The 27,061-nt window shown below is 46.3% G+C and overlaps 1 protein-coding gene and 1 non-coding gene across 4 annotated transcripts; one reads left to right on the forward strand and one right to left on the reverse strand.

Annotated features, from left to right (window-relative positions):
- SERP2 (stress associated endoplasmic reticulum protein family member 2) lies at positions 1–26,734 on the reverse strand. 3 transcript variants are annotated; one of them, XR_007513051.1, is made up of 5 exons: positions 26,661–26,734; positions 26,276–26,393; positions 19,238–19,310; positions 7,679–7,927; positions 1–395 (listed from the first exon to the last, which is right to left on the reverse strand). XR_007513051.1 is itself a non-coding variant. In XM_049852957.1 (3 exons), exons 1-3 carry the CDS (start codon positions 26,357–26,359, stop codon positions 355–357), a joined length of 198 nt encoding a protein of 65 aa, XP_049708914.1. In that variant the 5' UTR covers positions 26,360–26,593; the 3' UTR covers positions 1–354. The 3 variants fall into 3 exon arrangements, 1 of the variants encoding a protein (XP_049708914.1); XR_007513052.1 differs by lacking the exon at positions 26,661–26,734 and having other exon boundaries at positions 348–395; positions 3,453–7,927; positions 26,276–26,593; XM_049852957.1 differs by lacking the exons at positions 7,679–7,927; positions 26,661–26,734 and having other exon boundaries at positions 26,276–26,593.
- On the forward strand, positions 4,408–4,478 carry TRNAR-UCU (transfer RNA arginine (anticodon UCU)). Its single transcript has one exon. It is a non-coding gene; the product is annotated as a tRNA-Arg (tRNA).
- Positions 26,735–27,061: the final 327 nt, after the last annotated feature.

Below are 27,061 nucleotides of genomic sequence, written 5' to 3' on the forward strand. Positions count from 1 at the left end.
TGAAGGCGAGACTGTAGCCGTAGAAGGTAAACCAGCGATCGTTCAGAGGGCCACATGCAGACATGAGTGAAACCGAGGAAAAACCACACAAAGCGCGGCTGCCGACAGCTGGGGGCTGCCGATCCAGTCAACAGAAAAGTCCAATGTCCTTTCCGCTTGCGAGCACGGACGCGCCGAGATGTCCCGTGAGAAGGCAGTTTGGCCTGACATCCAAGATGAAACCACCAGGGAACAATCGAGGGAGCCTTCTGTCTACTCTGCACAGCTTGCGTGCCTCCCACAGACACCTGGCTAAAAGCGTATGCGGTCCTCCGCCATCCAGCGGGAGGGAGGCAGCCTCGAACCCAGGCCTTCTCACATGCCCATCCTGATGCTCTGAATGATCTGAAAGATAGCTGAAAGGGGAAAGCCAACCGGACAGCTCAGGCAGTAGACAGCACACAACTGGAAACCCAATCCCACAGAGTGCCCGGCTCCCTGACCCCTGGGCATGTTAGTGCACAGCTGATTAGACATTTCCTAACAAGGAGTTAACGAGAGGTCAGTGAACTTCTTTAAAAGGCCAGGCTTACTCTGTTGGCTGATGGATGCCTCAGGGATTTATCTGGATAGCTCCTGCTAATTCCACTAGGAGTGAAGGCCAGAAACCCATGGAGCTCTGAGAGGAGATTTGGCCCCCTTCCCCTAAATGTTCTGCCCCTGCTGGGGAGAAGGATACCCGGCTTTCGCGCTGCGCTGCAGTTCATTTAACGGCTCAGTGAGTCTGCCTCTTCAAAATGGCCGTGACCTGTAAAACACCCGCTCTGTGCTGGTGAGGAAGGCCAGGTGCCAGCCAACCCACCAATCCAGGTCTCTGGCTGCAGATAACCCTTGATGCAAAAGTATGTTCTGGCTGCCTGTACCAGCTTCCATGGAGTCAACTCTGACTCATGATGACCCCATGAGTGTCAGAACTGTGCTCCACAGAATTTTCAATGGCTGAATTCTGGAAGTAGATCACTAGGCTTTTTTTCTGAAGCACCTCTGGGTGTACTCGAACCTTAAACCTTTTGGTTAGCACTGAGCATGTTAACCTTTTAACTGCCCAGGGACTCCCTGGCTGCCTGTAAGCCTCTGAAATGTCGCCTGTCTCTCAACGAGAGCAACACTGGTTTGTTCAGGGCCTAATCTTCACTAGATGGGCCTTCCTCCTGACACACCAAGGAGCCAGGTGGCCTGTGAGCCCGGGGAGAACTGCTGCCACTCCCACTCCTCCCACCTCATTGCTTATTTTGGTAAGAGCTGGTTAGACAGCTCCCAGCCTGGCTCTAGCTACTGGGTTTCCAATGTGTTCCAGGACAGGAAGATCAGCTTCCTGTTCCATCCTTGCAGCTAGCAACATTGATCAATCTTGATGACGACAACGATGACGATGATGATAAGAGCAACTACCATGGCATGAATCATTTTTTTTTTTTTTTTGAGGAGAGGCTGTTATCATCATATTGAATCATGTGTAGAGGCAAAACACTAGCTCTCAGAGGTTTTCCCCCCTCCTCTCCTTCATAAAGTCAGCCGGAATGTACCCAGGACTGCAGCTTCCTACGTGGCCACAGTAAAACAGGGCTAGGCAGAAGCCTCAGGAAACAAATCCTTCCATGTTTCATCATCTAACGTTAATGAGCACATACTACGTGCCGGGCGCTGTTTCGGGAACACAAAGGTAAAGAACGCAGAGGGCCTGGGGGATCTGTCTTGGATGGCTGGATTTTAAGAGTAGATAAAGCACTAATGCATTTTCCTTTCTTTTCATGTCATCACTGACTTCCTAAATTGGGTATAGCAAACATGATTTAACGTGAACTTCTTATGACTGTTCAGCATCACCATAATGAAAAACAATTAATAAGACTGCTGCAATATTGCTACGGAGGTTGCACAGTGTTATCTGACGTTGTCAAAATAGCTATCTGCTGTACTTCACCACCAGTCTGTCAGTTTGGCATCCTGTGGTAGCTTGCGTTGCTGGGATGCTAGAAGCCTTGCCAGTGGTATTTCAAATACCACCAGAGTCACCCATGGTAGACAGGTTTCAATGGAGCTTCCAGACTAAGACAGAAGGAAGGCCTGGTGACCCTATGGATCACAACAGAATATTTCCTGGACCAAGAAACGTTTGGTTCTGTCGTACATGGGGTTGTTGCCATGAGTCAGAGCTGACTGAACAGCAAGTAACAACAAAGCTGTACTTCTAGGCTCTCATTTCTGGTTCTTATCATTTTTTTTGTTTGTTTTCTTATTCTTGTCCCTGATCACGTCTGGTATTACTGCACCAATCTGCGGTGGGCCCTCCTTTCATGTATTATTATGTTGCTGTAGATGAAGAAATCCGGAAAAAAAAAAAAGCCTTAGAATTTTGTGTAAAATCAAACTGGTTCCCTGTGAGGGTCTGAGGGACTCTTCTCTAGATGTGGGATTTCTAATTCTGCCAGCTCTGGGAGGTCTCCTTGGCTTATACTGGGTTCCTGAGTGGGTCTTGACAGGGGAAGTTGTTAGATGGCTGAGAGAATGGCATACCAAAATATATAAACTCACAGAAATATTTGACCTTTCTGTCCTCCCCTACCAAGGCTGACAAGGAGTAAAAATTAAATAAACATTCTTTCCTCTGGCTCAATAGAAATGGAAGGCAGTTGTATATTCAACAACATTAGACAAAAAACATTTACCTCTCCCATGCCTCAGGCTTTGTTCCTGGCGTCAGGGAAACATCTCTAATTTGGACAAACAAGTTTACTTTAGAGAGGAATGTCAGAGTTGGATGGAACTGGCTTTGGATCCCTGTTCTTCACTTAATAGCTGTGTGACCATGCTGATCCCTCCTCTGTACAATGAGGATCATGGTACTCACAGGGTTGTTACAGGGATTAAACGATGTAGCCTGTATGAAGGTTCCTCACACACTGAGGAGTCAGTGTGCGGTAGCTACTGCTATTATTATAACTGTTACTGCAGCAACTACTGCTGCTTCTCCATGTATGAGAGCAGACCAGAGCTGAGTGCCAGCTCTGTTGCTCTCTAAAGATACTAACCTTGAGCAATTAATAAACAGTTCTGAGCCTTGACTTCTTCATTTGCAAAACTATAGATAGTAAGTACCTCAAAGAATTGCAAGGAATAAAATATAATGACATAAATAAAAGATCTACCTGTAATAGATGCGCAAAAATGTTATTTCTCCCTTACTCTTGTTCTTCGGCAAGAAATTATTATCAGTGTGATGTAGGTCAATGAACAGAAAGCAGTCTGTGTATCTCAGTCCATCACACCCCATTAACTCATGACTTAGAAAGTTCTAGGTAATGAGAACGCCACTCAATTCTTTTTAAGAAACTGCTGCAAATTTCTCTAAAGAATCTTGGAGAAAATATCATGTGTCTCAGAGGAGTAATACTTTCATTAGAACAACTTACCTGTTTCTTTGGGTCTGCTTTAAAAACGAATTCAAGATGATTTCAGATCCTCATTGAATCTGTGAGTTAACATGTAAAAATCCTCTGGTCCCTAACAGTTTACAGGTGACCCTTTAAAACCAAATGCTCTCGGAGAAATCTCTTTGAAAAAAGTCTCTTTGAAGCTCACCATTTGCCTCCACATCTAAGATAACGGCAAGGTGAATTGCTTGTTATCCCTGCTTCAGTTGTACCAATGTCTTTAAAAAGCCTTCAACCTTCTAGACGAGTTATGCTCACGGACGTTCTGCGTGCTTGCCGGTGCTGACCTACAGAGTAACCCTAGCCTTCCAAATGCTGACTTTTCCGAGGCAACGAACAGGAAGCGGGCCAAGAGTCAGTTCAAAGAGGGAAAGGAAGTGGGGAGTCTAGACCCTGACAAGTTAATAACTTAACAGTGGGTGAACAAAGCTGAGAAAACAGCTGAGCAGGCTGCGGAAAAGGGGCTGTGGACAGGCGAGACAGCAGGAAGGAGAGAGGCCAAGAAAGGGAGGGCCAGCAGGCATTCCAGGTCAGGGGATCTGGCCCTTGGCAGTCACAGAGGTTCAGAAAAACCTAGGCTGGAGCAGGCACCACCAGAACCAACAAGCATCTGCACTTCCCAACTGCGTTTAGGATCCTGGCCCTCGGAAACCTTTCCTGGCCACCTCTGTTTTATTCATCCTCCCCCATCACCAAAATCCTTAAGCTTTTACATGCTAAAATTGCTTCCACTCAAAAATCAAACAAGCCAAAACAGTACTTCTGACTCCACATCTCCCAGGAACTAACATGCTCTCTTCCTCTTCGTAGTCGACCATTTCCAAAGGCTGTACGTACTGTCTCCATTAGCTTACCTTCTATTCCCTCCTCAATCCGCTTCATTCTAGCTTCTGTTCTCTTTACTGAAACATCTCTTGCTAAGTCCTGAATGGAGGCATTGGTGGTTTAGCGGTAGAATTCTCGCCTTCTATGAGGGAGACCTGGGTTCGATTCCCAGCCAATGTACTTCGTGCGCAGCCACCAGCTGTCTGTCAGCGCTGACGTTTATGTTGCTGTGATGCTGAACAGGTTTCAGCGGAGCTTCCAGACTAAGATAGACTAGGAAGAAAGGCCTGGCAATCTACTTCTGAAAATCAACCAATGAAAACTCTATGGATCACAATAGCTCTGTCCACAAGCGATCATGGGGATGGGACAGGACAGGGGAGCATTTTGGTCCTTTGTCACGGTGTTGCCATAAGTCAGGGGCAACCCAACTGCAACTAACAAGAACAAAGTCACTAATGACGTTCTATCTCTCAATCCAACAGGTGTTCTTCAGTCTCCTCCTGCCTTATTCCTACTCACTGATGCTGAGCACTCACTCCTTGAAACTCTCTCTTCCTATGGCCTCTGCAACAGCACATTCTCCTTCTCTTTGGCTCTCCTAAGTGTCTTTTATGAGATCCTCCTCCTCTACTCCACCATTAAACACTGAAGTTTCTCAGTGAGTGGTTCTGGGCTTTCTTTCCTTCATTATTTCTCCCTAGAGGATCTCATCAAGGCCCACAGTTTTTATCACCACCGAGACATTAATGACTCACAAATGGGGTCTCCACCCAGACCTCTGCCCTGAAGCTCCAGATCTACATTCTACCATCTCATTGATATCTACAGTTGGATGGCTCAAACTCAGTAGGACTTCTTATGATCTCTTCTCACTGCTAAACTTGGCATTACTATCCTCCATCTTCCTGTGCAAGCCAAAAACACTGAAATCATCCTTGACACGTTGAGTCAATGACAAAAACCTGTGGATTATACCTAAGGATCTTCTGATTATACACCCTTCTCTCCCATCCCCCTAGAAACCATCCTAGTCCAAACTACTATCATCTTTCCCTAGACCCCTGCGATGACTTCCAACTGGTCTACTCTTATTCTTTTCCAGTCCTTTCTCCATACTGTAGCTAGAACGGTCCTCTAAATAAAAGCAAGTAAGATTGGGTCACTCCTGGGTTGAAAGCAGATCAAAAGCTCCCTCTTGCCTAATCCCTGATGAGGCCTCAGTGACCTGCGTATTCTGGCCCCTGTCAACCTCTCAACTCATTCTGCATCACTCTTCTTCTCACTGGGGGACTCATGCTTTCAAAAGCTGTATGCTCTCACTACAGGGTTTTCATACATGTCCTTCTTTCTGTCTGAAGTACTTTTGCCCACCCTACTGCCTAGTTACCCTTCAGCTCTCATTTCTCACGTCATTTCTTCAGAAAAGCCTTCTTTGACCACCTGGAGCAGTGGTTCTCAAACCTGAGTGTGCATCACAACCCCTCAGGGTGTGTTAAAACATAAAGGCTGGCCTCACCCCCAGAATTTCTAGTCCAGTGGGTCTGGGGTGGGCTTTGAGAATTTGGGTTTCAAACAAGTCTGCAGGTGATGCTGATGCTGCTGGTCCAGGGACCACACTTTCAGAACCACTGTCCAGAGTAGATCAGCCATCTGCATTCTATGCTTTCATAGCCCCACGTGCCTCTCCTCCAAACACAGCTCCTACAGCTGAAAGTTTACATGGTTTACTACCATGAGTTGATTAACTCATCTTTCTTTCCCACTAGACTGAAAGCTCCAGGAGAGTGGGTGAGACCATGTATGAATTTGCTCACAATTCTACCCCGGCCCTAGCTCAGCACTGGGCACAAAACAGGTCCTCAATAAATATTTATTGAATGACTGAAAGGGAAATAATTGCACAAAAAAAAAAAAAAAAAAAGTGGAGGAAAATATATTTAAAAAAACTCAAATGATTACTTTGCAAACCAAAAGAGTCAGAACCAAATTGCTGCCCTGGGATTCAAATGTCCTAAGAGCAAAGTCATGACAGACCATAAACTCTTAAGGCCTGTGTTATGGATTGAATTAGGTTTTCCAAAATATATGTGTTGTAAATCATCACCCATCACCCTTATACCTATGGAATAAGAAGCCCTGGTGGTGCGATGGTTAAGCGCTCAGCTGAGAACCTAAAGGTTGGTGGTTTGAGCTCACTAGGGAATCTGCAGGAGAAAGACCTCGCCATCTGCTCCTGTAAAGATTATAGTCTAGGAAATTCTATGGGGCAGTTCTACTCTGTCCTGTAAGATCCCTATGAGTCGGAATAGACTCATGGGCAAAGGACAACAACATACCTATGGATTTAACCCCACTGATTTCTTTGTTATGTTAATGAGGCCATGCCAGTGTAGGGTGTGTCTTAAGCCAAACACTTTTTGAGATAAAAAGAGCAGAGCAGCTCAGGCACAGAAAAAGCAAGCACAAGCAGAGGGGAAGGTATGTACATGCTGCAAGAAGATCGTCAGGAAACACCAGATAAGGGTTTTTCCCTGGAGCGCACAGTGAGAGCCTTCCCCTAGAGCTGGCACCCTCATTTTGGACTTTTAGCCTCCTAAACTGTGAGGAAATAAATTTCTATTTGGTAAAGTCACCCACTTGTGGTATTTCTGTTATAGCAACACTAAGAAACTAAGACAGACTAGAACCCTGTCATCCTAACCCACTTCTTAGCCTGAAAACTGACCTACCCTGGCCATAAAAAAGGAGTCAGGAGGATCTGGGGATGACACAAGTGGATCCCAGAGGAAAGTGTCAGAACGCTGGAGCTCTGCCAGACACCAGCAAGCTTCATAAAGCCGCTTTTATTGAAAATAAATAGTTGACAGTAAGAGAGAAGGAACTGCTGAGAAGAGAGATTAAGACAGGCCAGAGGAACAACCCTAGGAATCACGTAGCTTTGATTATTGTTAATTTAAAACACATGAAAAGGATGAAAAAAGTCTGAAAGAGCCAGTAAGAATAGGTAAGAATAGTTATGGGTCCCCTAAGAGACAAGTAGAAAAGTTAGGAGACAAAACACTGCAAAGGTGGGTCGTTAAGCTCTATAAACAAACCAGCACAAAGGAAGTCAAAGGCAAGAGACCATTTCCTGGTAGCTTTTCCCGGTGCTTCTCCAGAGATGATGAGGGTGGAAAAGAGAGATGCCAGGGGCAGGTGAGGGCAGGAAGGCAGCATAAAGGAAATGGATACTATTTGCAGAGAATGTGATGGCCTTTATCCACATTAAATGGCAGAGAGCAGAGACACTTCTGAGAAAGAGGACAAGAACAGGTCTTCAGGTGCTCCGCTGGGGCACGGGGCAGAGGGAGGCACATAACAAGAGAGGCTTTGGTCACCTTGAGGGAGCCACAATGGCGGATGAGGCGTCTTCTCCAAATCTTCCACCTCAGACCTGAGGAAGGGATTCCAGAGCAGATGGATGTCCACAGGCTTTCATTTGTGGCGAAAGAGAAGAGTTTCTCCAGGGCTGTCGAGTTCCTCAAACGTCCCACTTGCCAGCCTGAGGTGTGGGACTCCCTCTGATTGTCACAATTTCAGGAAAGCTCTGGCAGTCTCCAGGAAAGGCCAGTGTGTATGCGGTAGACCTGCAAATATGCGAATTCAAGTCTGTCCTGGGCAAGTGTCCAGAAAAGAGCAAGGTGAATGGGACACAGTGGCCTCATCAAGAAGGAGCCCATGGCTAGGTCAATGCTTTAGCCATCTGGTAGCAGACCCAGGATGGCTGTACATCCGGAATCACCTTTTCTGACAGGGAAAGAAGGTAAGTTCTTTTCAATGTGTAGTTGTGTGCTAAATGCCTAAAGCTGGTGGAACTCTGTTGTACTCCATAGTCTTTTTTTAGGGCAACAGTAAAAGGGAGAAGGAATGTAGGGTAATAGTAAATGGGTTTTGTAGTCTCCAAGAACTAGGTTTGAGTACTAGCTTCTTCACATTTTAGCTATGAGATGTAAGCCAGTGTCCTCTATGAGCCTCAGTTTCGTGATCTGGAAAAATGAGTATAGCAGATTCTTTGCAGGGACTGTGTGACTGTAAGAAAAAATACATATGTAGGGCCTGATATTATCATACTCAAGAAATGGTAGCCAAAGTAGTTATATGCATAGATCTTACTCACCCCCATGGACTAACTTATAAAGAGTTCTTTTCCAGAAGCAGAGATGAGGTTTGAGTTGTCCTGCAGTGGTGCTAACACTGGCCTTCTGGGTTAGAAACCCTACCTTCTACCTGTCCAGGTGGCAGCTGGCCTCAGGGCTCATGCAGGTTCCTCAGTATCTCAAGAGCTATGCTCTTAAGTTTTCTCATCATTACAAAGCAAAGCCACCAAAAAGGCCAAAATACTATCATTCTTTCCTTGTAATCATTCACATCTTGAGGGAGAACCTTGCCAGGGTGGTAGAGAGGTAGGGAGGCAGGATGACTAAGGGCCACAACATAATTACAATGAACACACTTTCTAAAACCATTACCATGATCCTGCTAAACACTTTACATGCATTGTCCTATTTAATCCCTGTGATTAGGAAACAGTGGAGTCCCTGGATGGTTCAAATAGTTGCTGTGCTGGCTAGTGTCTCACCTGGAAGCAATAGACATAGCCTAGCCCACAGAAGGTGTCCCTGGGTGGTGCAGATGGTTCACATGCTTGACTGTTAGCTGAAAGGCTGGAGGACCCAGTCCACCCAGAGGCACCTTGGAAGAAAAGCCTGGTGATCTACTCTGAAAAACCAGCCATTAAAAACTCTGTGGAGCACAGTTCTACTCTGACACCAATGAGGTTGCCAAGAGTTGGAGCTGCCGGGAGTCGGGGTCAATTCAATGGCAACTGATGGTGGTGATGGGCACCCCCTTTTAAGAATGGGAGGGCTGAGGCTTAAGGGGACATAGGTAACTTGGATACGGCCACGCAGCTAGTGGGTGGCAGAACCGAGTTTTAAACCCAAGGCAGTCTGGCTATAAGTCCTTGGCACACACTTGACGGTATTTTCTCTTTTCACACAATCCTTAAGGAAACAGCCAGTCTTAGGGAGAGCGGGGGGTGTTGGCCCTTCTAGAAATGAGGCTTCAGCATGTACATGAAAGGAAACAGTTGAACCATCTGAAACAGAGGTTAGGAGAACAGGAGGAGTTTAGGCCCAGCCAAAAACATCCCAGAGAATCACTTCACATCTGTTCTGAAGAGGCTGTCCTGAAAAAGAGACCAGGCTGTGACAGGATCTCTCTCTCTCCCCTCTTCCCCCTCTGCCTTCCCCTGGGCAGAGTCCTGGAGAACGCAGGAGAAAGAGCACAGGCTGTTACAGCTCCACTGAGACAATGGCTGTCCCTGCCCAGAACTGGTGGAGCTACTCACAACCAACGGTGCCAAAGGAACCTAGCAGGCTCTTCGCTGAAAGGCACGAACTCTGCAGCATCAGAGGCCGGCTATGGGCCAGACACAATTTCCTATTTGATGGGCAAACAGTCCAGATGTGTGTTCTCTTCTGGGGATAAGAAAAAATCAGAATATTCAGCAATACAGGGAGGCTCCCTATACCCCCCGCTGCTACCCGAAGAGCTGCCCTTTCGTTTGCGTCCCCCTGAGATATGAACGAAGAATTCTGCCACTTAAAAAATAAAAGGCTAAAAACCACTAGCCTAGAGGTTATTTTTTAAAAAGACATTTATTTTTTTCTGATTATAAAAGTATTGGCTGATTGAAAAATTTGGAAAATATAGAAAATTATGAAAAAAAAAAAAGTCCCTGGTTAATCCTATTACTCTAGAGGTTTCTCTTTGATGGTGGGGGTGGCGGGGAGGGGGGGAGATACAAGCTCATCAGTTTCCAGAACACCCAGGCTTCAGTAACCATTAAAATTCTCATAATCTCTAATTAGGAAATGAATATTAGGGTTGGCTAGAGAGAGAGAAATACAGTTTAAATTAGGAATACATGAGGGAGGAGTCTGAGGAAGGGAGCCCAGGCATGGCTAGTATTTAAGCATTTCCCTCTGACAATCAAAGGGTGATGTGAATGAAACAGCGATTCCATTGATCCCAGCTTAAACCTTAACTGAGGGGTGAGGCCGGAGAAGGATACAACCAGGTGCAAAGCAAGAGTGCTATCCCAGACTGCTGCTTCCTGTCAATGTGGAGTATCACATCAGGGCTTGGAAGAGGTAAATAGTGTTATAAGACCACACACAACACGTGTATGTTGACTCTAAACAACAAAATTATCTGAACAGCTAGGATGTTAAGGAAAAGACCTAATTTCACCAAGCCCTGAGGCATTCTGGTCAGAGAGGAAAGCTGAAAATGCTGAAGACTGTTGTCCTGTGACACCGTGTCACTGACATTATAAAAAGGTTAGGGCAGGGAGAGCAAAGATAAGGCAGTGACTGTGCACTCCATACCCTGTCTGTGACAGACATTATTAATCAACTACAGCTCACTTTCCCACTGAGCCTTAGCATGGTCTGAGAATTCTCCTCAATATTGTTCTTAAAAGAGCCAGGGATAAAAGAGAGAAAACAAAAACAAACCAGGAATGCCTGCTCTGGGTGTAAACAGCAGTGACTGGCTGCATTAACAGCCTGAGGAAGTACACAGGACTGCGAGTGTTTGGGGAAGATAGCAGTTGGTCTATCCATGTGACAGCATCTCTGTGGTGAAGTCTCAGGCACACATCCCAGGTCACGCTTGTCTCTGAGCAGCAAGATAAAAACAAGCACTCTTCAGAAGCTATCAAACGGCTCTCCAAAGAGGCAGGTTTTGAAACTGAGGACTGTGAGAGACGGGGTGAGCTGCTTATCTGGAAAGAGGCCCCACTGCCCGCAGAGGAGGAAGATATGCTTTATAAAAAGGGGAGGGAACCCAGGGCAAGGTCTTTCAAGGCGGCTTCAGTGTAGATCTGGGTCCTAGGAGACCAAGGAGGGACAAATAAAACCAGTCAAAAAGGCTGAAACAAAACAAAAGCACTTGCCGAGATTTGAGCAAGAAAAATTTCTGGCCTGTTTGGAATGATAATCTGAGGGGATCAACAACAGGTATTTGATTGACAAACAGGTTTTGTATTTCTGACATAACCGATATAATGTAAGAAACAATAAAGCTGGCTACCAAATTAAACAAAATACAAGATATGGCCTTGAGATGTCCGATCTGGATAATACTGTGTCTGAAAAGAACACGCTGTCCTAAAGCTTTTTTATCTCACAAAGAAAACTCCTGCAGCAAAACAGCATCTAATTAGGGTTGCTTTAAGAAGTAAAGGGGCACTGGTGGTCAGCGGTAGAACTCTCACCTTCTACGTGGGGACCCAGGTTCGATTCCCGGCCAGTGCACCTCATGCGCTACCACTACCCTTCTGTTGGTGGGGATTGAGTGTTGCTCTGAGGCTAAACAGGGAGCCCTGGTGGTACAATGGTTAAGTGCTTGGCTGCTAACCAAAAGGTTGGGTGGTTTGAATCCACTAGTTGCTCTGTGGGAGGAAGATGCAGCAGTGTGCTTCCGTGAAGATTTACAGCCTTGGAAACCCTATGGGTTTCTGTCCTATAGGGTCACTATGAGTTGGTATCGACTTGACAGCAGTGGGTCTGGTTTTTGGGTAGGAGGCTGAACAGGTTTCACCAGAGCTTCCAGATTAAGAGAGACTAGGAAGAAAGGCCTGGCAATCTCCTTCTGAAAATCAGCCAGTGAAGACTCTATGGATCGTAATGGTCAGATCTGCAACCGAACACGGGGATGGTGCAGGACTGGGCAGCATTTTCTTCTGTGGTGCACGGGGTCACCATGAGTTGGGATCAACTCAACAGCAGCTAACAACAACGAACGAAGTGAAACTCACATTTTTTTCTGAAATTCAACTTAAAGTACCAACCACTATTCAGTGATTTTAGTCTACTTATTGTATTTCTTTTTTCCTGCTTGGGGACATCTGAAAGATTTTGGTACTTAATCATATGAGAATACAGTCTCACGCACCAAAGTGTTATCACTTGAAGTGCTAACACTCATCCCTGAAGTGAAGAGGCAGGGCCTACTGCTTTGTGGTAGTCCGTGATGAATGTCTGAGGCTAAGCCTGCCAAAGAACGGCGCCGCCTGGGAGGATGAAAGGAGAATGGACGTCTGAACCCCTCACGGCATGAAGTCCAGTGGTGCCACGGTTTTCCATGAAGGCTGAGAGGGCGGCATTAAGGAAGACAGTAGCTATAGGTTTCAGGTTTACAACTGACTAGGCATTTATAGCCATTGAACATTTCACCCCTTGGGCAATCTTTTGAGGGGCTCTTGGGATAGACTCAATGGCAAGTTTTTTTTTTTTTTTTTTTTGGTTATTATCCCTACTTTATAGATAATGAAATCAATACACAGAGATTAAGTGACTTGTCCAAAGTTATTCAGCTAATACACAGCGAATCCAAGCTTTGAACTCAGATCTGACAGATCCCAAAACCATCTTCTTCTGAGGCCCCTTGTCCCATTATTGCTAACTTGTCGGTTTTCAAAGAAGTCCCTTGCCTATGAGACCTTTTCAGTTGTTTTGCCGCAGGAGTTTTCTTTGTGAGATAAAAAAGCTTTGGAACAGTGTGTTCTTTTCAGACACAGTATTATCCAGAGAGGACATCTCAGGGCCATATCCTGTTTGATTTTGTTTAATTTGGTAACCAGCTTTATTGTTACTCGGATTATGGAAAGTAGAACTTTACTTACTTTGAAGAGGGCTGTATTTAGATAACCTCCTGAACTCCCTGCTCAACAGGTAACGTATGAGGAGTTACAACCATGCATCAAAGCAGAAAATGGAGCAGCGCTGGCCTGACTCAGACCCTGGGGGTGTCAGGGCTGCCCTAGGAGGTCTGGTGCTGCCGTGGGATTCTCAGCGAGGGGGGCATTCCCTGGTGCGTGTCTGGGGCAGGTCTCAGGCGCCTGTACTCTGCCCTCATGGTTCTCCTGGCTGCTCTTCCTTCCTTTTCATGGTCTCACACTTACCAATATCACAGCCATGAAAGACGTGTGCTGAGAATGAAGGCAGGCACTTGAAACAAGCAGAGAAATAAGGTTCAAGAGTCTGCTGTGACTCATGGCTCCCCATAATAAAGGGATCTTAGAACCTCTTGGGGAGTCCCCAGGTGGCACAAACGGTTAAGGCCTCTGGTTGCTAACCAAAAGGATGGAGATTGGAGTCCCCCCAGAGGCACCTTGGAAGAAAGGCCTGGCGATCTACTGTGCTTCTGAAAAATCAGCCATTGAAAATCCTATGGAGCACAATTCTCCTCTAACACACAGGGGGTCACAATAAGTCAGAATCCACTCAACGGCAACTGGGATAACCTCTTGGAGGTTTCTAAGCCTGTTTTTCCACATTAAATGGAGTAATCCTTTGCTGTCAAGTCAATTCTGGCTCAGAGCGACCCCGTAGAGCCCCATGGGGTTTCCGAGGCTGTAATCTTTACAGAAGCAGACTGCCACATCTTTATCCCGTGGAGTGGCTGGTGGGTTCAAACCACCAACCTTTCAGTTAGCAGCTGAGTGCCTAACTACTGCGCCGCCAAGCCTTCTTCAATTCCTTTAATGGAGCATATACTTAAATAAGCCAGTATGTACTTAAATGCCAAAATTTTACTGACCTCATTCTCCCCTAGAATGTCACTAGGAAAACAGATAAATCATGCATTCTTTATTACTTGCCTGACCTGAATATTTCCTTACCCTAGGTACACTGGCACTATTTTGAAAAAGAGCACTCTGCCCAACCAACCATTAATTAGAAAAGTGGGTTAACAGGGTAAGGTAATGAAAGGGAATGAGTCCAGAGATTGGATCAATGATTAACGGCTTCATTAACATCAGAAGACTTCACCTTTTTACTTACTGTCTATATAAAAAGTGTACAAAATATGAATACCAACAACATGAACTCAGAGGGAAACATGACCTCGGAGGTATTGCTGGAACTTGGTGGAATGGTACGTAAGCCTGGAACAGGCATTCATCTCGCTCAAGGAAACAGATTTGATAGACAGGCATTCATCTTGCTCAAGGAAACAGATTTGATAGACAGGGCAAGGGAGGAGTGTGTGCACGTGAAGCCATGGCAACCCTACAGGAAACTCCAGGGCATTCTGAGTGAGCGTGAAGGGCACAAGAAGCACTGAGTGCTGTGAGTGGACATCCTACCCATGTGATCAGATGTGATCTCTCCCACTTTGGGTTACAACTAAGGCAGGAGCAATACAGACCAGTGACAAGGGGCTTCAGCAATCCTAGCACCTGTAAGAAGGCTCACTACACAAAGCAGAGGATCTGGTGAACTGGCTACACTTGAGGAAATCCGATCTTTTTTTAAATGGAAAGGAAAGACAGGTAGGAGCCTAGAGCCTGAGACTCTATAAAGGGAAGACACTGAAGACCATCAGGTTCTGCAAGATGAAAGGAACTGGGCTTAATCCCAGAGAGCAGGCAATAGGGGCAGATCTGAAGGAACTATTGTGTTTTTATGACAAGTTCCATTTTGAAAAGGACATGTACAAAGATAGAAGGGCACATTACCAAGGACAAACTGAGAAGGATGTCACATTTCTGTGAGAACAGTGCCCAGCTTGAGCCGAGGCTTGCAAAAAATGCTACAGTTGGCAAAAAAAGTGGGGTGCTGGTAGATTATTTTTGTTGTTGTTGTTGTTGGGTACTGTTGAGTCGATTCTGACTCGTAGCAACCCTACATACAACAGAATGAAACACTGCCCAGTCCTGTGCCATTCTCCCAATTGCTGGGCTCAAACATAGGGATTGTTTTTAGTTACGATTAAAAGGGGATGAGACCCATGGCTTAGGGATTATTGTAGCATGTCAACAGAGGACAGAGAAAATAAGACAACTCAATTCCCTCTCCATAAAAGCAAAGTGGTCTTCTAACTGAGAAGATTTACAAAGACATCATTAAAACAGCTCTGGACACTAAGGGAGGCAGGCGTGTTGAGCCAGTAAGTGCTAAGTGTATCTTCTTTACCGCTTTTAAGTCCACATTTCCTGCAGGCTCACATCCCAGGCCCTTGGACAAACTTATTGTTGTTGTTAGTTGCCATCCCATCATGTCAGCTCTGACTCATGGTGACCTTATGTAACACAGAATGAAACATTGCCTGGCCCCGAGCCATCTTCGTGATCGCTGTTAAATTTGATTTTGAGCGCCTTCCTACCTAGGGGGCTCATCCTTTAGCACCATAACAGGCAATCTTCTGTTGCTATCCATAACGTTTTCATTGGCTAATTTTGAGGAGCAGATTGCCAGGCCTTTCTTCCTAGTCTGTCTTAGTCTAGAAGCTCCGCTGCAACTTGTCCACCATGGGCGATCCTGCTGGTATTTGAAATCCTGGTGGCATAGCTTCCAGCATCACAACAACATGCAAGCCACCACAGTACGACAAACTGACAAATGGGTGGTGGTTGGACAAACCTACGGATAGGATAATAGAACCAATGTACACAATGCTGGAGAAAGTAGGAGGGCTGGGAGCAGTCCCAAAAGGCTGTTGTCAGCAAATGTCCCAATTTACCCAAGGAGAAAAGATAGAGTTCCTGATATGTGAACCCATGAGCCTGGCAAAATCTTAGGCCATGTCATTTAATCGATGGTTTTTAAGTCCTTGGAAAAGGAAGAGGTAGATATTGAGAATCAGCATGAGTTTGAGAAAAACAAGTCAGGGCAAAGAACTCTATAGACTTTTCTTCCCCATAGGCTACTTGAAGGGGCAGACTAGGGAGGGCTGCAGCTACTACCAATATCTTGAAGCCAAAAGAAGAAAAAGAACGTTGGCTCTGTCTCTAGTCAGACCCGTGACTACCAGGGTGAACAACTCCCCGGCTTCCGGTTCTCTGTGTCTGGGCTTCAGCCATTCTCAGCTACTTACATCCTTGAGCCCATTGTGCCACCTCGTGCCTCCCTGCCTCTGCCAGATCATGTTCCCTCAGTTGAAATCACCTGCCTCTTCCTCACATCCTTCATCTGCCTGTTTGTCCTTCAAAACTCAACTCAAATAGCACCTCCTCCTGGAAGTCTTCTCTACTGCCCAGTGTGATTTATGAGTCTCTTATCAGGGCTTGCCAAGCACCCTGCACGCCCCACTATCATAGCACTCTTCCTGGGGTACGGCTTCCTTATCTGCCTCCCCCAACGCCCCTGTAAGCTCCTGAAGGGGTTGGCATTCCCAAAGCCCAGCCCAGCACCAGGCACAAAGAGGACCCTCCAGGAATGACTATTGCTTGAATGAGTTTTGCTTAGAGGTTCAAAATCATTCAGAGGAGGGACTGTTTCTAAATGTGTTCCATGGGGTTCTCAAAGTTTAGGCTTCTACCAGCAATGTGAAGGAAAATATACTTTCAGAGACTATAAAGCTGGGAAAGAAAGATAATGAGATGAAAGGTTCAAGATCTAACAACCTACAGGCTGATCATAAAGTCTGAAAACATAGATAACTTTTTTATAGATTGATTGATTCTCTTGATTACTTCTATGGCATGTGAAAGGCACAGGCTTTTTTATTTTTTATTTTTTGTGGTAATCAGAGATGAATATGCGGGGTTGAGGGAAATGCTATATAATATTCCACATTCATTGTAATTTCATACAGTGCTTTGAACGAGCATTGCTAATGAGGGCACTACAATGCCATTGCCCATATTGTGTCTTGTAATGTTATATCATTAAGCCACTTATTATGTATGTTTATGTTTCAAGACTTTATGATCACTTCATAGAAAGATAACTGACAACAAATATAATAGAATTTTAACAGAAATCATCATGAAGTTTTATATTAGGTCTCAAAAATATCTACAGTATGGGATATATCTGGCCCCATCCACCCATCCACCCATCCATCCATCCATCCACCCACCCACCCACCCACCCACCCACCCACCCACCCATTCATCCATCCATCCATATTATTGAGCCTTCACTGTGTTAAATAGTGTGCTAGGCTCTGCAAATTTAATGAGAAATAAACACTGCCTCCATTGAGCTTACATCCTAGTGGGGGGAAATGGGTAAGTAAGTAAGTAAGTAAATAGTTCTAAATGCCGATGAGGGCCACAGATAAAACAAAGTGTGATGGGACGGGGGACCACTTTGGATGGGAGCCATACAGAAACATCTTGATGCTCTCAGGAAGTTTATGTGAAGAAGATAGGGTGGGGATGGTTGGTCATTACCTCGAAGTGATCACTAATGTGGTGAGTCTGTTAAAAGCAACTGCAAGCTCGGGCCATGTTAACAGAAGCCGGGAATGAAATCAAGGGCAATGACGGTCCCACTGCCTCTGTGGTGGTCACACCACTTCTAGATCACCCTCTGCTTTCACAAATACTATACTTTAAGAGGGAGTCCCTCGGTGGTGCAGTTAACATACCCGGCTGCTAGCCCAGAGGTGCTTTGGAAGAAGGGCCTGGTGATCTACTTCCAAAAGATCAGCCACGGAAAACCCTATGGAGCGCAGTTCTGCTCTGACACACATGGGGTCGCCATGAGTTGGAGTCAGCTCAGACAGGAACTGAAGCTGGAACACTTTAGGAGAATCTGTGAGTGAATCCAGGAGTATTACACCACATCGTAGGAGGCGATGCTGAGAGAACTAGGGAAGAAACTAGCCATTTGTCCTGAAAACTTCCGAAGACTCAAGAAGTTCAGAAGAGAATAGGTTCATTCTGTGTCATTCTAGAAGGCCAAACCTGAACTACTGAAAGGAAAGTTTAAGACAGCACAGAATAGTTCAAAATAGGCGAGAAGTCTTTAACAGAATTCGAGCTATACATAAATGGCCTTTTGGAGAAGTGAGTATCCCATCCTCAGAAGTGATCAAAGAGAGGCTGGGTAAACCCCTGCTCAAAACAGTGATGAGGGGGTTCCTATATTGGGCAAGAGATATTTTTCAAACATATCTTTGGGGATGCAACACAGCTTTTTTGGTCTCTCTGAGTGGGATATTTTCTCATCTGGGGATGCCAAATCATCTGTGAAATATTTGAGCCTCAAGTAACTATCGTCAAATGCTCCTGATCTCTCCTTCCTCCTAAGAGCTTGTGCTTCCTTGGAAGATCGACCTTCTCTTGGAGATAAGAGGAACCTAGCCATCTTTACTCATGGGCTTCTCTTGCCCTTGGGCAGAATCATGTCTTCCTGGGATCCCTAGGTCTGCACAGGAAGACGTGGACTGCTCCCCTTCCCTGGCCTCAGCAACAGTGCAGATGATGGGGGATAAGAGCTCTTGAAGGGACACCCCATGGTTAGAAGTGGCCTACACTCACCAATATTGCAGACACAACACAAGGAGACCAGGAACCAGGTCAAGACTCCCAATGACAGAATTCCACTAGAAGCAACTTCACGATACCTTTACTCAAGTCTCCCCTCACTTGTGTGTGCGTGTGCGTGCGTGTGTGTGTGTGTGTCTAAGTAGAGCTCTCTGAACTTTACTTATAGTACTAGGTGACCATATCTGAAGGCTGAGGTCAAAGGCCCAGTTCTATCTCAGGGCTCTGTAAAGCTCACTCCTAAGGTACAGGGCTTGCCCTTTCTCTGGAATGTGAACTTATCTCGGGCAGACAGGTGCTCCACCTTCTGTTCCAAATGCCCTTTTTAGGCTGTATCTTCAGAGAAAGACTTAACTGAACTCCAAAGTGCACGGAGGCAATTTAATTGCTCAACTTAATCGTTTTATGATTATGATTTGATAGTATATCAATTCTGTTTGTACCCATATTAGGTCTGCTGGAAGAGAAATTATATCAAAAGCCATTAAGATTAAGGCTTAAGGCAGTGGTTAACTTGAATCACAGACAAATATGTTTTTCATCCATTTACCTTGTGAATAAAACATGTGTTGGAGAACATGAGATATAAGTTCAGTGAAACCCATACCTGAGCCACAGACAACAAAAACGAACAGTGCCAGCAGCCATGGTCCCACGGGATATTTCTCTTCTTGCGGCCTCTAAAAGAGAGTGGAAGAAAGCAAGATTAGATTCATTCCTTCCATAAACATTTTTTGAATGCTTCTGGGTACTGTGAATCAGACAGACCTGGTCTCAGTCCTCAGTGGCTCTCTCTAGATGGAGATGAAGTCAGTTATAAAGGACTGAGGTAGATGTGTAAAAATTCACCAATAACTTCATTAGCACACCTGTAACTCAATGATCAGCAGTCCTTGGGTGGTGCAAATGGTTTGTGCTTGACTACTAACCTGAAGATTGGTACTGTCAACCTACCCAGTGGTGCTGTGGAAGAAAGGCCAGGTAATCTGCTTCTCTAAAGATTTACAGCCAAGAAATTCTCATGGAGCAGTTCTACTCTGTGACACATGGGGTCGCCATGAGTCAGAATCAACTCCACAGCAACAAGTTTGGTTTCGTTAACTCAGTGAACTTGGTGGTCTTAAAGGCTCTGGGAACCAATGGGGTATGAGTACATAAACCAATACAATGCTTTTGGAGCCAAAAACAATATTAATGGTAATTGCTTCCATTTGTTGAAAGCATGCTCTATGCTGGTGTGGTGAAATGAGTTCCTTTATGTGACCTTTTGCCTTAGTTCTTTGGAAAAACAGCTTGAGAGATTGTCCTCTAAGCCCTGAGAAGTTACCTTTGCCCTAGTTTTCTACCCCAGAGGGTTTATTACTTTTGTCCAGATTGACTGACGTTTTCTGGGTAAGCTGTAAACAACTTGGATTGACAGTTTCTGTCTGGCCCTGGGCTGCAGCCTGCCCTGTGATTGGTATACACCTTGCAGGGGTTGTTGATAGACTATGAAAATGAAGCGTCTGTAGCCTACTACGCAAATGAAGTATCTACGCCTACCAAGAGGGAATTGATCAGTTTGTGGCCCCTGCTGGGAGGGGCCATGTCTTGAAATTGATAAAGAGTTGTGTATACCAGCAGCCAACCCCACAGAGGCTTTTCAGACAGAAAGCAGGAAGAGAAGCAGAAGGAAGAAAGAAGAGGGAAGAGGATGAGAGAAAGGAGGCAAGGAACCTCCTAAAAGAGCTGTAACATGGGTCAAGGGCTGTAACACTGATGACAGTGATAGGCCCAGAAGGGGGCCCTGCGGCAGGGCCTGCATCAAAGCCAACAGCAGTGAAGCCGAAGGCAGTGATGCCTGTCCTCAGGGGGCCAAGACAAGACCTGTCCTGAGGGGCCTGAGAGGGAGGCTGTTCTCAGAGAGCTGAAAGGAGGCCTATCCTGAGGGGGCCGAGAGGAGCCTGTCTTCAGAAGGCTGGCTGGGAGGAGTCTGTTCTGAGTGGGCCGAGGGGAAGCCTGTCCTAGGGGGTCCAAGAGGAGCCTGTCCTGAGGGGGCCGAGAGGAGTCTGTCCTGAGGGAGCCAAGAAGGGCCTGTCCTCAGGGAGCTGAGAGGAGGCCTGCACAGCCCAGAGGAGCCGAAAGAGCTGTCCTGCACTGAAACAGAGAGACTCTGTATACGTGCTTCCTGAATCTGAATCGAGTATGGTCTGTGAGTTGTGTGTCGCCATTGCAATGGATTACCGAAGCCAGCTGAGAAGTAGAGTGCCGTGGGGAGGACGGCTGGAGTCAGAATTGTTAAAAAAGCTGGAGGGTGGAGGTATGTCTCTCATGGGGATCAGCCTTGGGATGATATTGATTTGCATCATCCCCCCTGAAGTTAGGTTCTGACGCAACTACTACCGCCCCATTTTACAGCTGGACACTATGCTGAGCACTCTATATCCATTACTTCTGGCACTCACAACTCTGCAAGGCAGGTATTATCAACTCCATTTTGTAGTTGAGAAACTGAGGCTCATAGCTTATGTTAGCCTGAGCAAGAAGAGGTGGGATTCAAAGACAGAATCAGCATCTGGGTATACAGAGCCTGGATGTGTTCCACTCATAGACTCACCTTTAACTCTCGTATCTCTGGCTTCCCAGCAGAGTCACAGAACACAGCAGTTTCTCAAAACCTTCTACAGGCCAAAAAAACTGGGAAACTGACACAGTGGAAATCCCCAGAACAACACAAGCACCACGTGACTGTGAGTGGACGTGAGGGAAGCAGCATTTTGCAGTAAAGCTCCTAAGCTCAGCGAAGCCGACACTTTGGAGCAATCCCTGCATTCCCTGGGGAGCAGAAAGGATGGTTATACCTGCAACACCCTAGTCCTGCACACCTGTGGCTCCTCTTAAACCAGGAGCACAGAAGAAACAAGAGCGCCCACCACAACACCTCTGGCTGCAGCCTCGAAATCAAATCAATCACCGAGCAACACAGATTTTCTGAGAGAGGCTTCAGAAAGAGCAGTGTGTTTCTTAAATAGGAAGGACGGAGGAAGAGACTGAAAAAGAGAAATCAAAGTACTCACCAAATATTTCCTCATTAGCTGGAGCTAAAAACAGTCTTTGTTCAATATCCCTCCTTACTCTCTTCCATCACCTTCTTAGCAATCTGACATAGTTGACCAGCGACCAGTTCTGCTGCTGCTGTCCCACTAATGCCACATAAAAAGATCATCTCATTCTAGATGAGGCAAAAATTCTTTGCTTCTCAGCCTGCCTGTGCCATGCTCAAAGGGCCTTGCGAGTCAACCTCAATGGGGCTCACTTGTCACTTCCATTACCATGGACTTTTTCTTGGTAGGATTAATCACAGTTTGTAGCTCCAGGTTTATTCCTGATATCGTGTTTAACATCGATCTGTCCACTAGGCTGTAGACCCCCCAAGGGCAGGCACTGTGTCTCTTTCATGTAACAATGAATGCCAATACCTGGTTGTTGCGAGTTGCTGTCGAGTCCATTCTGACTCATGGCCACCCGATGGGTGCACAGCAGAACTGCACTCTATAGGGTTTTCAAGGCTGTGACCTTTTGAAAGCAGGTCACCAGACTTCACTTCTGAGGCGCCTCTGGGTGGGCTTGAACTATCAACTTTTTGGTTAGCGGTCTAGTGCTTAACTGTTTGTGCCACCCAGGGACTCCATACTGATACCTGGTATAGAACTTAAACGTAGTATAGCCTCAATAAATGTTCATGGAAGAATGAATCAGCACACAGCTTTCGTTAAATGATATTTCTTAGTTCGAATAAAGATAGGGTCTAGGAAGGAGTCCCTGGCTGGCAGAAACAGTTAATGCTTGGCTGCTAACCAAAAGGTTGGTGGTTTGAATTCACCCAGGGGTGCCTTGGAAGAAAGGCCTAGAGATCTACTTCTGAAAAGTCAGCCATTGAAAACCCTCTGGAGCACAGTTCTGCTGTGACCTACATGGACTCGATGGCAACTGGTGTGTGTGTGTGTAGGAAGGATTTGTCATTTTTATGAATACTTCCTAATTGGTGGTAGGATTATCTCAGCATTCTCTTCCTAGGCAAGCATGGGTCAAAGTGTCAACAGCTTTGACTAAGGAAAAAACCATTCATGTCTCTGTCCTTGGCAAGCCTGGAAGTGTACCTGCCTCCACTCCTACAAGATGTCAAAGCACGCTGCAAGGGGACACGCGGTTGCTCTCGACCAGAGAACAAAATCGGTCTTAAATAGTTGTATAAGATAACTTTAACCAGAATTTCTACCGTGCCGTTCTTCGACTCTTAAGGGCAGGTCAACCTCAGATTAAGTAAATAACAGAAATTATAAAGTTACCTGAACAGAGTGTGATGTTTACCCCTCCCCACCCTCTTCCACCACCTTCTTAGCCATCTGACAGGGTTGACCAGAAGCCGATTCTGTTGCTGTTGTTCCACAAATGCTATATAAAAAGTTTATTTTAGCTCTATTTCCAGCAAAGCCAACAACTGAATACAGGAGCCTGTAAATGAATTATTGGTGTCTAGTACGCATACCTAGAGGAGTTCTTTATTTTTCATTTGCAGGAAAAGACAAATTTTGAGCATGCAGAACTTGGAGCATATCACACAAAAATCTCTTTGACGACACTCCCAGTGAATCAGTATTATCTGGGTATTTTCACAGCTCATAAACACCTGGCTGATCATAATGCCAATATATTGTTTTTTTTTGAGAGCTTTGGGTGACTTTGTTTCTGGAAGAGGCAGTTGGCGCAGTCCCACTGGGACAATTCACACGGCCTGAATCTGCTGCTGGGAAAGGTGAGGAAAGCGGCTGCGATTCTGCTAGTGCCATGGTTCATTTCAAATAGTTTGCCACTTCCTGAGGCTCCAAAATATCAGAATGGCTTTTCCTGTGATAAGATACCAGCGGGTGACCCAGAACTCTGAAATTTAAGTCCCCCCCCTCCCCCCCCGCCCAGAGAAGTTACTACTGTATAATCATAACATGATTTACTTCATTTCTCTGTTTCTTGGATTTATCTGCTATTTGGGAGAATAATATTGATTCACCCCATAGTCAGGTGCTGTCAGGTCAATTTCAACTTATGGCGACCCCAGGTGTTTCTGAGTAGAACCGCCCTCCGTAGGGTTTTCCTGGCTGTGACCTTTCAGAAGCAGGCTGCCAGGTCTTTCTTCTGAGGAGACTCTGGGTGGGTTCGAACCGCCAACCTTTCGGTTAGCAGCTCAGCACTTAATCATTTGCTCTGGCCCAGGGATGATTCACCCCACAGCTTATTACCTAACAACGAAATACTGAAGCATCTGCATACAATTACAGGAGAAGTTTACTTCTGAACTATTAGTCTGAATTTTCAGTTGGAATTTGTTTACATCTCCCCATTTACTGAATTTCATCGTGAACAAGTTGTCTTTGGAAGTTACTTCTATCAAAGTAGAATCATGTTTGACCTGTTACTGGGAAAATGAGATTTAGGTTTTATAGACTTTCTTTTTGAAAGAGAATTTCATTTTACTTTTTAGATGCTGATCCATTTACAATAAAGTTAACCAAAAAGCCCCTCCAACCAACTAAAAGTAAATATACATGGTGGCTTGGTTTGGAAACCTTTCATTACAAATTTAGTAGAGTTGCTTACAAAGCCTCACAGGCGCCAGGTACCTTCGCAGAGCCTGCCTGAGAATGTATCAAAACCTATTAAAATGCAGTCTTGTAGCACATTAAATATAATTTAAATGTAGCTATAACAAAGTCGAGTTGAATTTCAAATGACTAGTTACATTATCTAGACGTTTAAACAGGTTTTTCCCCAATTTTTCCATTTTCTTCTGATATTTTGATGCCAAACATTTTTGTTTTGAATCCCAAACATTTTCTAGCCATCTTGGAGAGCCTGAAGTCTATGGAGCCTAATGGATAAAACAGCCCTGCAAATTCTTATTTTGTTGCTGCTTTTGCAGTCAGGTTAAGTTGCTATCGTAGTTAACAACTGAACTCTGGATCCTTAGTGCAGTACAAAGAACCATACAGTGAGGAATTTTCAATATGTCAGCATGTTGTTGTTAGGTGCCACTGAGTTGTTTTCAACTCATAGCAACCCCATACGACAGAGTAAAACTGCTCCATAGGGTTTTCTAGGCTGTTCTCTTTATGCAAGTAGATTGCCAGGTCTTTTCTCCTGTGGAGCCTCTGGGTGGGTCTGAATGGCCAAGCTTTCATTAGCAGCTAAGCACTTAACTGTTCGCACCACCACGGTTCCTTATATGTCAGCCAGTAGGTGTTACACTGGGAAGAACTGAATCTCCTGGGGATACAAAACTCTGCTTGCTTTAACATCAATTCAAATTCTTTTCAATGTAAATTTGGATACCATTTTCTTTTTCTGAGTACAAATAAAAAAGGAAGACTAGAACTACGTAAAAAATGATTCCATTTAGATAGCACATGGGCGTTTTGGTGCACCAATCACAACTAGCTGATCTAAATCCCACGTGAATTTTAAAGACTACTTAAGCCTGCAGTTATGTGTAAAGCCCTGAGCAGAGTTTAATTCTAAGGGCTCTGCCACATATGCTTGGTTTTGCAAGAATTCGGGTGTGATGATCGCAGATCCTATTTTTTTTTTCCCCCTCAGTTATTCAAATCAGCACAATTTCTTCGGCTAAGAAGAATTGCCTCATCAAGTCTGAAAGCTTTTTCAGCCAAACCTCAAGCATCAGCTGGACAGCTACCTAACTGTATGGGATAATAGATTCCAGGTGACTTTGCTCACAGACTTGGAGACCACCACTGCCCAACAACTCAGCCAGCTCATGCCTCTGGAATATTCAGTCCCAGGCCAGGAATTCTCTGTGGAAGATATTCTGCTTTGTTAAAAGAATCCCCTGTGCATAAGACATAGGTTTTATTTATAATTCCAGTTGTAAAGCATTCATGTACAGTTCGGAGAGTACAATCCCTGACAATAAACCGATTTCTAAAGTTCCGGGATTATACCTTCAGGAAGAGCCTGGATTCACAGGGCAAACAACACTAGCGTTGTATTTACATTAGTTCAACCAGCGGTGGGAGGCCTCACAGGTGAAGAGGTCAAGTAGAAAGGAGGAGCCCTTTCAAGTACACAGGGCAGACCATTAGGAAGGGGCTGGGAAGAAAACCTTATCAAGGTGTGTGTCTGTTGGGCGTGGGGTCTACACAGGGCGGCTTATCCAATAAGCAAGGTAAACCCTGTGTTCACAGGAGACATGATAAATGGCCTCCGTTTACGCTTTCTTTCATTCATTCAACATACATGTTCGCAACTACTACGTTTCGGGCCCTGTGTCCCCCAAGGCTGTGGCTTTCCGTCTTTCCCAGGCACGAAGGCCAGATTTCTTCCTGCGGAGCCACCACCGCGCTTTCACGGTAGCCCAGCCAGCCGCTCCCAGAGGGGCAACGACCAACCAGGGCCCTCTGTCCACGAGGGCACCTCGGAGCCCGCGCCGCCCTGCGCCCGGCTCTCTGGCCCACGCTCCGAGACCCCTCAGGCGGGGCGGGCCGGGGTCCTGGGAGCAGAAGGCCGGGCGGCCAGGCCCTGCCCTCGCGTCCCGTCGCCGGCCCCGCCCCACCCGGCCCGCTCGGCCAGCCCGGCCGGCGCCGCCCCGCCTTACCAGGGTTTTGGCTACGTTCCCCCTCTGGGTGATGTTTTTGCTGTGCTTCTCATTAGCCATCCGGATCCGCTGTTTGGCCACCATGGCTCAGGCGTTTTGAAATGCCTCCGATTCCCACCTGCAAGAATCCCCCGCGTTAGCCCCTCCGACAAGGCTGAGCGCGTCCCGTCCGCCCGGGCCGCTGCAGGTGGCAAGGCGTGGCCGGAGCACCCAGCGCCCCGAGCCCGACCCCCTGCGAGCCGGCTCCGGAGAGAGGCCAGAGCCCGGACGGAAGTAATCTCCCATCTGAGGAAACCCTCTCCTACTTCCTCGTTATCCTTCCGGTCCCCCCGGCTAACTAAGCAGCGCGGCCACCGAGGCAGGCGCTGCCGCGTCCGCCCCTTACCCAGCGGCGGGAGCGCCACGCTCGGGCCTGGAGAGCTGCGCGCCGCGCCGCCCGGCCGCCGGGACCCTGCTGTGTCGGAATTATGTGCCAAATGCAGCGAGGCTGAGGGTTCCGCCGCCGCCGGCGTTGGTGCGCGGGTGGGGGCCGGGAGCGCTCCTGGGGTCTGAGGCAAGGACTCACCCCAAACCCGGGAATGGATTGGGCCAGGCCAGGCCGCTCGGCCGCACTTGCACCTCTGCCCCCAGGCTGAGTGCTAGACTCGAGGTCGCGGCCAGGGGCCTCAAATGACAAGTGGCACCTGGGCAGGGCAGGCTCGCTGCTGTTGGGGGCGGTGCAGAGGAGCCTCCTCTTCGCGAGTCTGGGGAAGGTCCCTGCACGAGGGTACCCTACCGTGGGACCTT

This window comes from Elephas maximus, chromosome 14 (genome assembly GCF_024166365.1).
Source record: "Elephas maximus indicus isolate mEleMax1 chromosome 14, mEleMax1 primary haplotype, whole genome shotgun sequence".
In the NCBI taxonomy this organism is placed as follows: Eukaryota; Metazoa; Chordata; class Mammalia; order Proboscidea; family Elephantidae; genus Elephas; species Elephas maximus.